The 12,879-nt window shown below is 43.8% G+C and overlaps 1 protein-coding gene across 1 annotated transcript in view; it reads left to right on the top strand.

Moving 5' to 3' along the window:
- The first annotated feature begins 2,646 nt into the window (after positions 1–2,646).
- LOC135548909 (MAP/microtubule affinity-regulating kinase 4-like) overlaps positions 2,647–12,879 on the top strand; it is a 63,600-nt gene continuing 53,367 nt past the window's right edge. The window contains exon 1 of the mRNA XM_064978983.1: positions 2,647–3,239. Within this exon, the coding sequence (XP_064835055.1) occupies positions 3,189–3,239 (51 nt within the window). The 5' untranslated portion in view covers positions 2,647–3,188. The remainder of the gene's footprint in view (positions 3,240–12,879) is intronic.

The following is a 12,879-nucleotide window of genomic DNA, read 5'->3' on the forward strand; positions in this document are numbered from 1 at the left end:
AACACTCTGCTGGCTTAACCCGGAAGCCGCCCGCACGAATGTGTCGGAGGAAACATCGTTCGACTTATGCCCGAAGTCAGCTTGAAGGTGCCCGGCCCACCACAAGGAGTTGCTAGAGGGTGATGAGCCAAGGAAAGCCTTCTGGTCAAACCCTCCCCTAAACCCAGATGGTGCTGGGCCAATTGTGTGCCGCCCTATGGGGCTACACAGCCGGCTTTGTGCCTTAGACTGCTACACCGCTTGGGAGGCCTACATAGATGGATTCTTTAAGAATAAACATTGTAAATGTCTCATTAAATCAGTAAATCTCAGAGTCAGTCAAAAGTAGCCAAGTAGTTCAATTCTCTCTATTGGCCTCTATCGGAATTTTTCTCACATTCTTGAACACTGTGTAAACATCTATAATCAACATTTTCAGACAACATGACAGAGATGACAGGTCACACAACAGACAGAGCCATTTACACCGCAAGCTATAGATCTGACATCACAATATGAAGGTCCTCCATGCTCATACAATCTTATTCATTTGGATCTAAAAGGGGAAATGTATCCTAGATCAGCACTCATACTCTAGGAAGCTTTGTGAATACATGCCCAGAAATTAAGGGACAGCCAGTCAGAGGGTACTTGGTTCTCTGGCAGTAGAAAATAAAAGCAACACACTGCTACCATCTGCTGGAAACTGTGAAGCACTACAGGCTTGGGCACCTGCTGGTGAGAGGAAGGCCCTGTCTGAATACATCCTTCCTTCCATCCTTTCACCCTTCCTTAAAGTAATCACTGATCTAACAGCAATGGCTTATCACCAATCAAACATCAAGATTTCCACTATATTAATTCCACCAATTCGCATAAGCTCAAGGGAGGAAGGAAGGATGCATGTTATGAGTATTTGAACAAGGCCCATACCTGAATAGGAAAGGATCCCAATCTTCCTATTGGTTGCTCTAGCACCAATATCACCAAACTTATGGGTTAGTATATGCTGACAGACCATGTGCTGATAGACCAAGCTGCATTTTGAGATGGTTTACTCCCCAAATGGTACCCTATTCCCTATAGTTCACTACTTTTGACTCGAGCCTGGCATAGGGTCCGCACCGCTGGATGGAGAGCAATTTAGGTTTAAGTGCCTTGCTCAAGAGCACAATGGCATTGGTTTGTACCTGGGATCAGATACCACAACCTGGCCTCAAGGCAATTCGTAGGATTTGGGATGTACATTTGTATCCCTTCATTTAGTATAATATGTTACCTTACGTTATGAATGGAATAGTGGTGGTAAAATATTATACAAATACTTCTTACCCGATCCATCGTACAATATCATACTTTTGTTTATGTCTTAATTAAGAAAAGATGCAGTCCGGGATTTTAAGCACTTACAAATTCTTGTATGAATTGGAATTAGTAACATATCATAAGAATTGCAAAAAAAACGTGCAGGAGGTAACATATGAAATGGATAAAGTGGTTGTGCACAATTTTCTATGACCCGTTTTGACTCGTGAGCACTACTTTTAAAACTACTGGCTAAAATTATACAAAATCACTGGAGCATCACTTTAAGTAACCAGTAATGCATTCGTAATTTAACATAACATATCATACTAAATGGAGGGATACAAATGTACGCAACATATCCTATGTCTGTTTAATGTGGTCAGGCTGGACATCAGCACCCCTACCGCTATCAGTTCAATTCCCTTTTTTTTAATCGCTGGCCCTTGGCTAGAACCAGCAACCTTCCGGCTGCTGTTGCCACCCTCCTTATTGACATAATACTTGCCCACATACAATATTACATACAGACATATTCCCATCCTGTGTCTTTGGTAGATTTGAGGGAGGGCACTTGAGTGATCATTGCTCATTACAAGACAATAATCAGTAACATAAGGTATAAACAACTGTAGAGTTACCAAATAAGGTAACTTCCCAAAACCCTGGTTGGAGGAATTTTGCAACTCTTTGACTGAGAGAGGGTTAACTGTTAGATCCTATCCTTCTCTGGGACAGCTGAACATGCCCCAACTGCACCCCCAGTCACCCCCCTAAATCACAACAATAAATATGGAATATTTAGCCTACTCAGTCAGTGCATGAGTGCACAAATTAAAATATCAACATTGCTCTTACATAGGCAGCTTGACTCTTATAATCGTGTACTTACACATTGTTCCATAGTCTACTCACAACTGTGATAGGCTTGATGGTATAACACATAAAACATGTAATTTATTCACATGAATCTTCATATCATAAGAAAATTAACCAGGCTACGGATTTCATTCGATTTGGACATATATTGGTATTTCCAGTAGCCTACAAGAATCCCAATTTGTGCACCAGCTCTGGAGTGCTGTCTTTGGATGGGAGAAGACTGTAAAAATTGATGGGTGAATTGGAAAGCGTGGCGGTGTGAGTTGTTTGTTTATCTATCTAAATACGGATTTAGGCTATAGCTAACCACTACTAAGAAATATTGAAAATGCGTCACTGATTTAAACACATACTTTCCATCTTCCGTTTTGGGTAGGTTTCTTTTACGCTCAACTTTACGCTCGTAGGTGCGTTTTCGGTCGGTGGATGTGTCAGTCAGCGTCTCTGACGCGAGAAGTGGCGCATCGCAGCCATCAGGGTTATGAACAATTCGGTGTTTTTCATGCAAGATACCCTCTGTTTTCCCGCGGATTAATGCAATCGTCGTCGGTTGCATGCAGCAAAGCGATGGGGGAATTGATAGATTAAACAGTAGCCTATTATTATGATAAACGGAGACGCTCATCCCAAAACCGTATATTTGTTTTATATGCCGAAATGAGGCAGGGGGCGGAAAGTCGCCGCAGAAACAGTGGGTTTTGGCCAAACATCACACAGTTTCAGTCCATAATTGACGTTAAATCGTGGGTTTGCGTTGCTTTTGGTGCAAAATTACCGAATTGAGCGAATTTTGCCAGAGAAATGCAGCTTGCTTGAAGACACCCCAGATATCGGTTGGCTACTGCTGCCATGACAGGTAGAGGTCTCCTCTCGACTACGGCTTCGCCGGTTGGAGAATAAACAGGTTGATTGGGACGTGATCACAGCTGCGGAACTGCCAATGTCGGGTGTTATTATTAGTGGAGCTTGATCCTGTAAATATAAACGCAAACATACAGTAATTCGGGAAAAACTCAGGGAAAATGTCTTCTCGTTCTGCATTACCGTCTGGAAACGACAGGGGCACGGACCATGTAAGTGCAATAATTATCCCCATAATTTGAGTGTCTATGCAGAAATTATACATCCTATGTAGAGTATAGAAATATGGTTCATAACATGAGGCTTTGCATTCACCATATTTATTTGTAATGCATATGCCTAATTATTATAGGGTGTGCATTTTGGTTGTTAAAAAAAAGAGCCTGGGTATGAGAGTGGGTGGAAATTTAGCATAGCAGATTATCTCAAAATGGGCCGTATCCTTATAACGTCTAAACAGCAAAAGAGCTGATGGCTGTAGGCAAACAGCCCGGGATAAATCCATCCACATACGGTAACACTCCGTGGATATGCGCAGAAGCTCATACTAAGAACCGTCACCTCTTATTATGGCTGTACATATAGTGATGTCACTTATTGCCCGTGTATTCCCCTTGTGTGGTGAAACCTCGTTATGACTGGCATACTGTCGCACCTACAACCATTCGGAATAATAAAAACGAGAAAAGTCTTTAAGATAACTGTTTTCGATTATTGCATACAATGTTGTGCAAAATGTTATCCATTGCTGGGTATAGCGGCGTACTATCCAGGGCTATGGGTGTAACAGCGGAGCGCCATCTGCTAGGCTACAGCTTCCACTGTAGCCAGTAGCAGTAGGGCCTGCACAAGCAACAATGGATATGTACAGTGTGTGTGTGTGTGTGTGTGTGTGTGTGTGTGTGTGTGTGTGTGTGTGTGTGTGTGTGTGTGTGTGTGTGTGTGTGTGTGTGTGTGTGTGTGTGTACAGTATCTCCATCTATCTATGAAGGCCCATCTAATATGCATAGCCTAATATGCACTTTGGGAGTTTCTCTTTAGATGTGATTCCATAAATACTAATTTCTCTGCTGAAATTATGTGTGTTTATTGAGGACCTGTCTGATGAAGCAATCTGTTATTATTCCCAGGCCCAAATCTTTGTGTGGAGACCATGACCGCATTACAAATGGCACCGTATTCACCATATAGTGCACTACTTTTGACCAGAGCCAAATGGGCTTCTTCACAATATATACTGAACAAAAATATAAATGCAATATGCAACAACTGAGTTACAGTTCACATGAGGAAATAAGTCAATTGAAATACATAAATTAGGCCCTAATCTATGGATTTCAGATGACTGAGCAGGGGCGCAGTGCCCTGGTGGGCCTGGCTCCAAGTGGGTGGAACTATGCCCTTCCAGGCCCACCCATGGCTGCGCCCCTGCTGAGAATGAGTTTTTCTCCACAAAAGGGCTTTATTACAGACAGAAATACTTCTCAGTTTCATGAGTTGTATGGTTGGCTGGTCTCAGACAATCCCTCAGCTGAAGAAGCCCGGTGTGGAGGTCCTGGGCTGGCATGGTTACACGTGGTCTGGGTTGTGAGGCCGGTTGGACGTACTGCCAAATTCGCTAAAATGATGCTGGAGGTGGCTTATGGTAGAGAAATTAACATTACATTCTCTGGCAACAGCTCTGGTGGACATTCCTGCAGTCAGCATGCCAATTGCACGCTCCCTCAAAATTTGAGACATCTGTGTCATTGTGCTTTGTTACAAAACTGCACATTATAGAGTGGCCTTTTATTGTCCCCAGCACAAGGTGCACCTGTGTAATGATCATGCTGTTTAACCAGTTACTTGATATGCCACACCTGCCAGGTGGTTGGATTATCTTGGCAAAGGAGAAATGCTCATTAACAGGGATGTAAAAAAAATGTGTGTACAACATTTGAGAGAGAGAAGCTTTTTGTGCAAATGGAAAACTTCTGAGATCTTTTATTTCAGCTCATGAAACATGGGACCAACACTTTACATGCGTTTATATTTTTGTTCAGTATAGTTAACTACTTTTGACCAGATTTTCCCTATTCCAAAGTAGTGCACTTTAAAGGGAATATTGTGCCAGTTGGGGCATACTCCACATCACCTCTTTCTCTACTCTCACCAATCACCACCCTCTCTTGTTCCTTCATCTCAGTCCAGTTGGGAATGGTGAGGCAGGGGAATTGAAGGAGTTCCCACATATGCTGAGCACTTGTTGGCTGCTTTTCCTTCACTCTGCGGTCAAACTCATCCCAAACCATCAGGTTGAGAGAATGCCAAGAGTGTGCAAAGCTGTCATCAAGGCAAAGGGTGGCTACTTTGAAGAATCTGAAATATAAAATATAACACTTTTTTTTGGTTACTACATGATTTCACGTGTTATTTCACAATTTGGATCTTTGTACTATTATTCTACAATGTAGAAAATAGTAAAATAAAGAAAAACCCTTGCATGAGTAGGTGTCTCCAAACTTTTGACTGGTACCGTACATCATAGACATTTTAAATATAACAAAACTGTTTTAAAAGAGTATCTTTATTAATTAACCAATTAGGCACATTTTGGCAGTCTTGATACAACATTTCGAACAGAAATGCAATGGTTCATTGGATCAAGTAAAACTTTGCACATTGCTGCCATCTAGTGGCCAAAATCTAAATTGCTCCTGGGCTGGAATAATACATAATGGCCTTTCTCTTGCATTTCAAAGATGATGGTACAAAAAACACGTTTTTTTCTTTGTATTATCTTTTACCAGCTCTAATGTGTTATTCTCCTACATTTATTTCACATTTCCACAAACTTCAAAGTGTTTCCTCTCAAATGGTATCAATAATATGCATATCCTTGCTTCAGGTCTTGATCTACAGGCAGTTAGATTTGTTTATGCCATTTTAGGCAAAAACATTTTTAAAAGGGGTGGATCCTTAAGATTTAATTATGAAATTATTAAAAATATGAATAACTGTCCACCCATGAGGCCACTAGAGGGCGATTTGGTGATTTGACTGCAGGGAAGGACGACGGTGAAGGTTGGACGGTGAACTGTGTACCAATAGTAAACCTCATGGTAACACTTTACTTAAAGTATCCCATTATAATGCTTATCATGAGCATGTACGACCCCTTTATAATGTCTTAGAATCATCTCGTAATGATCCTGACTGAACAACAGCCAGTTGAGTCAAGTTCACATTCATAGTCATCTCACCCTAGAGAGTTTTTAGGCATTTAAGGTGGGAATGTACAAATGTATACATATACAGTGCATTCTGAAAGTATTCAAACCCCTCCACATTTTGTTACGTTACAGCTGTAATCTAAAATTGATTTAAAAAACACATCCTTAGCAATTTACATACAATACCCCATAATGACAAAGTGAAAACTGGTATTTTGAAATCTTTGGAACATTTATTTTAAAAAACAAGAACATAAATACCTTTACTTAAGTATTCAGACCCTTTGCTATGAGACTTGAAATTGAGCTCAGGTGCATCCTGTTTCCATTGATCATCCTTGAGATGTTTCTACAACTTGATTGGAATTCTCCTGTGGTAAATTACATTCATTGGACATAATTTTGAAAGGCACTACCCTGTCTACTTAAGGTCCCACAGTTGACAGTGCATGTCAGAGCAAAAACCAAGCCATGGGTTCGAAGGAATTGTCCGTAGAGCACGGAGACAGGATTGTGTCGAGGCAACGGTCTGGGGAAAGCTACCGAAACATTTCTGCAGCATTGAAGGTCCCCAAGAACACAGTGGCCTCCATCATTCATAAATGGAAGAAGTTTGGAAACACCAAGAGTCTTTCTAGAGCTGGTCATCTGGCCAAGGTGAGCAATCGGGGGAGTTGAGCCTGATGGTCAAACAGATAGAGCTCTAGATTTCCTCTGTGGAGATGGGAGAACCTTCCAGAAGGACAACCATCTCTGCAGCACTCCATCAATCAGGCCTTTATGGTAGAGTGGCCAGACGGAAGCCACTCCTCAGTAAAAGGCACATGACATCCCACTTGGAGTTTGCCAAAAGTCACCTAAAGACTCTCAGACCATGAGAAACAAGATTCTCTGGTCTGATGAAACCAATATTGAACTATTTGGCCTGAATGCCAAGCTGGAGGAAACCTGGCACCATCCCTACGTTGAAGCATGGTGATGGCAGAATCATGCTGTGGGGATGTTTTTCAGCGGCAGGGACTGGGAGACTAGTCAGGACTGAGGAAAAGATGAACGGAACAAAGTACAGAGAGATTTTTTTTCACCTTTATTTAACCAGGTAGGCTAGTTGAGAACAAGTTCTCATTTGCAACTGCGACCTGGCCAAGATAAAGCATAGCAGTGTGAACAGACAACACAGAGTTGCACATGGAGTAAACAATTAACAAGTCAATAACACAGTAGAGAGGGGAGTCTATATACAATGTGTGCAAAAGGCATGAGGAGGTAGGCGAATAATTACAATATTGCAGATTAACACTGGAGTGATAAATGATCAGATGATCATGTACAGGTAGAGATATTGGTGTGCAAAAGAGCAGAAAAGTAAATAAATAAAAACTGTGGGGATGAGGTAGGTGAAAATGGATGGGCTATTTACCAATAGATTATGTACAGCTGCAGCGATCGATTAGCTGCTCAGATAGCTGATGTTTGAAGTTGGTGAGGGAGATAAAAGTCTCCAACTTCAGCGATTTTTGCAATTCGTTCCAGTCACAGGCAGCTGAGTACTGGAACGAAAGGCGGCCGAATGAGGTGTTGGCTTTAGGGATGATCAGTGAGATACACCTGCTGGAGCGCGTGCTACGGATGGGTGTTGCCATCGTGACCAGTGAACTGAGATAAGGCGGAGCTTTACCTAGCATGGCCTTGTAGATGACCTGGAGCCAGTGGGTCTTGCGACGAATATGTAGCGAGGGCCAGCTGACTAAAGCATACAAGTCGCAGTGGTGGGTAGTATAAGGTGCTTTAGTGACAAAACGGATGGCACTGTGATAAACTGCATCCAGTTTGCTGAGAAGAGTGTTGGAAGCAATTTTGTAGATGACATCGCCGAATTCGAGGATCGGTAGGATAGTCAGTTTTACTAGGGTAAGCTTGGCAGCGTGAGTGAAGGAGGCTTTGTTACGGAATAGAAAGCCGACTCTTGATTTGATTTTCGATTGGAGATGTTTGATATGGGTCTGGAAGGAGAGTTTGAAGTCTAGCCAGACACCTAGGTACTTATAGGTGTCCACATATTCAAGGTCGGAACCAGGCAGCGATCGGCAGCGATTCAAGGTCGGGTGCAGGCAGCGATCGGTTGAAAAGCATGCATTTGATTTTACTAGCGTTTAAGAGCAGTTGGAGGCCACGGAAGGAGTGTTGTATGGCATTGAAGCTCGTTTGGAGGTTAGATAGCACAGTGTCCAATGACGGGCTGAAAGTATATAGAATGGTGTCGTCTGCGTAGAGGTGGATCAGGGAATCACCCGCAGCAAGAGCAACATCATTGATATATACAGAGAAAAGAGTCGGCCCGAGAATTGAACCCTGTGGCACCCCCATAGAGACTGCCAGAGGACCGGACAGCATGCCCTCCGATTTGACACACTGAACTCTGTCTGCAAAGTAATTGGTGAACCAGGCAAGGCAGTCATCCGAAAAACCGAGGCTACTGAGTCTGCCGATAAGAATATGGTGATTGACAGAGTCGAAAGCCTTGGCAAGGTCGATGAAGACGGCTGCACAGTACTGTCTTTTATCGATGGCGGTTATGATGTCGTTTAGTACCTTGAGTGTGGCTAAGGTGCACCCGTGACCGGCTCGGAAACCAGATTGCATAGCGGAGAAGGTACGGTGGGATTCGAGATGGTCAGTGACCTGTTTGTTGAATTGGCTTTCGAAGACCTTAGATAGGCAAGGCAGAATGGATAGAGGTCTGTAACAGTTTGGGTCCAGGGTGTCTCCCCCTTTGAAGAGGGGGATGACTGCGGCAGCTTTCCAATCCTTGGGGATCTCAGACGATATGAAAGAGAGGTTGAACAGGCTGGTAATAGGGGTTGCGACAATGGCGGCGGATAGTTTCAGAAATAGAGGGTCCAGATTGTCAAGCCCAGCTGATTTATACGTGTGTCCAGGTTTTGCAGCTCTTTCAGAACAACTGCTATCTGGATTTGGGTAAAGGAGAACCTGGAGAGGCTTGGGCGAGGAGCTGCGGGGGGCCGGAGCTGTTGGCCGAGGTAGGAGTAGCCAGGCGGAAGGCATGGCCAGCCGTTGAGAAATGCTTGTTGAAGTTTTCGATAATCATGGATTTGTCGGTGGTGACCGTGTTCCCTAGCCTCAGTGCAGTGGGCAGCTGGGAGGAGGTGCTCTTGTTCTCCATGGACTTCACAGTGTCCCAGAACTTTTTGGAGTTGGAGCTACAGGATGCAAACTTCTGCCTGAAGAAGCTGGCCTTAGCTTTCCTGACTGACTGCGTGTATTGGTTCCTGACTTCCCTGAACAGTTGCATATCGCGAGGACTGTTCGATGCTATTGCAGTCCGCCACAGGATGTTTTTGTGCTGGTCGAGGGCAGTCAGGTCTGGAGTGAACCAAGGGCTGTATCTGTTCTTAGTTCTGCATTTTTTGAACGGAGCATACTTATCTAAAATGGTGAGGAAGTTACTCTTAAAGAATGACCAGGCATCCTCAATTGACGGATGAGGTCAATGTCCTTCCAGGATTCCCGGGCCAGGTCGATTAGAAAGGCCTGCTCACAGAAGTGTTTTAGGGAGCGTTTGACAGTGATGAGGGGTGGTCGTTTGACTGCGGCACCGTAGCGGATTCAGGCAATGAGGCAGTGGTCGATTGAGGCAATCAATTCACAAATGGTGTCCAGGGCACAGCTGGGAGCTGAGGGGGGTTGGTAGCAGGCGGCAACAGTGAGAGACTTATTTCTGGAGAGAGTAATTTTCAGAATTAGTAGTTCGAACTGTTTGGGTATGGACCTGGAAAGTATGACATTACTTTGCAGGCTATCTCTGCAGTAGACTGCAACTCCTCCCCCTTTGGCAGTTCTATCTTGACGGAAGATGTTATAGTTGGGTATGGAAATCTCTGAATTTTTGGTGGCCTTCCTGAGCCAGGATTCAGACACGGCAAGGACATCAGGGTTAGCAGAGTGTGCTAAAGCAGTGAGTAAAACAAACTTAGGGAGGAGGCTTCTGATGTTGACATGCATGAAACCAAGGCTTTTTCGATCACAGAAGTCAACAAATGAGGGTGCCTGGGGACATGCAGGGCCTGGGTTTACCTCCACATCACCCGCGGAACAGTGGAGGAGTAGTATGAGGGTGCGGCTAAAGGCTATCAAAACTGGTCGCCTAGAGCGTTGGGGACAGAGAATAAGAGGAGTAGGTTTCTGGGCATGGTAGAATATATTCAGGGCATAATGCGCAGACAGGGGTATGGTGGGGTGCAGGTACGGCGGAGGTAAGCCCAGGCACTGGGTGATGATGAGAGAGGTTTTATCTCTGGACATGCTGGTTGTAATGGGTGAGGTCACCGCATATGTGGTAGGTGGGACAAAGGAGGTATCAGGGGTATGAGGAGTGGGACTAGGGGCTCCATTGTGAACTAAAACAATGATAACTAACCTAATCCTTGATGAAAACCTGCTCCAGAGCTCTCAGGACCTCAGACTGGGGTGAAGGTTCAAAAACCCCAAGCACATAGCCAAGACAATGCAGGAGTGGCTTCGGGACAAGTCTCTGAATGTTCTTGATTGGCCCAACCAGAGCCCAGACATAAACCTGATCGAACATCTCTGGAGAGACCTGAAATTAGCTGTGCAGCAACACTCCCCATCCAATCTGACAGAGCTTGCGAGGATCTGCAGAGAAGAATGGGAGAAACTCCCCAAACACAGGTATGGCAAGCTTGTAGCGTCAGACCCAAGAAGACTCAAGGCTGTAATCACTGCCACAGGTGCTTCAACAAAGTACTGAGTAAAGGGTCTGAATACTTATGTAGATGTCATATTTCAGATTTTTTTGTTTAGAAATTTGCTAAAATGTCCAAAAACCTGTTTTTGCTTTGACATTATAAGGCTGTAACCTAACAAAATGTGGAAACAGTCAAGGAGTCTGAATACTTTCTGAAGGCACTGTACATCAGTCCAAAATCACCAAGAAGATTAACTCTAAAGTTCCTCATCCTGTGTGCATCCAGTACATAGTCTCCTCCTCATTTTATCTTTCCTTGATTCCTTGCTTTCTCTCGCCTCACTTCCTCAAACCGCATTGGAGGATAAGATCCAAGGTCCCTCCCCTCTGATCTTCTCTTCCAATGTGTTTTGAGAAGGAGGCGATGAGAGAGGGCACGAGAAATAAAGGAAAAAACGTTGGGAAAGATTCTCTGTACTCAAGGCCAGCCAGGGACCACTGTGTCTACATATGCTTTCTTTCTCTCTCTCTCTCTCTCTCTCTCTCTCTCTCTATTTCTCTCTCTCTCTTTCTCCGTGTCACTCTCTCTCTCTCTCTCTCTCTCCCTGCCTCCCTCTCTCTGTTTCTCTCGCTCTCTTTGTTTTTCTCTCAGTCCTTTCTCTGGTATCTGTTTCCCTCTGCTTTGGGCCCTGCTGCTGATTGGTCACATGACAAGGAGCTGCATCCTACTAAAACACATGTATCTATGTTCCTGTAAAAAACACATCGTTTAAAAAAAATCTTACGCTTTGCTGCCTACCTAACTTAAAATTAGCCATAACTCAAGCTTTGGACTGAATCTTCACAGAACCTAGGTCGAAAGCTATTGGGTTCTGGGAGGGAGCACCTACCAGCATGCCATGCATACCAGACCTGGGTTCAAATTCTATTTGAAATTATTTAAAATACTTTAGCTGTGCTTGATTGAGCTTACCTCTTGCAATGGAACCAATAGAAAACTGCAAACCATCCCGAAATGGCACTCGACGCAGTCTAAAGCAAACACTCAAACCCTGGTTTTATGAAAACTAGTTCAGTAGTTGTAGGGCTCATGTGACTAGTCACCTCATACAGTTGTACCTTTGTCCCAGTTATCAGAGAGATCAGACAAGATATTCTATGAATAGTAGTATTTGTCATGACATATTCATATGTTCACCTGGAAATGAATGATCTCCATGAATTTCTATACACTAAGCTATACCAGGGCCATGATCAGTAGACAAACGGTGTGGAACATTCCACAACATTATGCCCCGTTGAATGCAACCCAGGCATGACGATGTCCAAATCAATGATAATATTCCAAATTTGAATATAATTTCAGTGAAGAACTATGGTGTACCAGCAGTCCAGGGTGTTGCTTTCAGGCACTTAACCCCCTGCCTATGAGCAAAAACACTGATGTGACATTATCTTAGTTAGATTAGTTCACTCTCAGTAATTTCCTGCCATATTAGAGAGCCAGAGCCACCATGCTATAATGGCAGACCAGTCCAGTAGTGTACAGTGGTACCTTAAACACGACCATGCCGAGCTGAGCCAAGCCAAACTGTACTGGCCTGGTTACACATCCACCATAGTTAGTGCTGAAACCGTGCTGGAAGGGGCCATATGAAAACAAAATTCCTTTAATCCGAGCCAGCTCAGTAGTGTGGTTCAGGTCAGCAGTTGGTACAGTAGTGTAAAATAGCAATTGGTCTCTGAGTTTGTCTTGTATCATTTCACCCCACTCGGCTGAGCCAAGCTATACTGGGCTGGCCTTGTTATGCATCTACCATCGTACTGGAGAAGGCAATGTGAAAATAAAATATTAGAGCTTGCTAAGTATGGTTCGGGTGGAACCCTATTTTGAAAAGGTTCTTGGAGTTCCCA

The sequence above is a fragment of the Oncorhynchus masou genome, chromosome 11, assembly GCF_036934945.1.
Source record: "Oncorhynchus masou masou isolate Uvic2021 chromosome 11, UVic_Omas_1.1, whole genome shotgun sequence".
In the NCBI taxonomy this organism is placed as follows: Eukaryota; Metazoa; Chordata; class Actinopteri; order Salmoniformes; family Salmonidae; genus Oncorhynchus; species Oncorhynchus masou.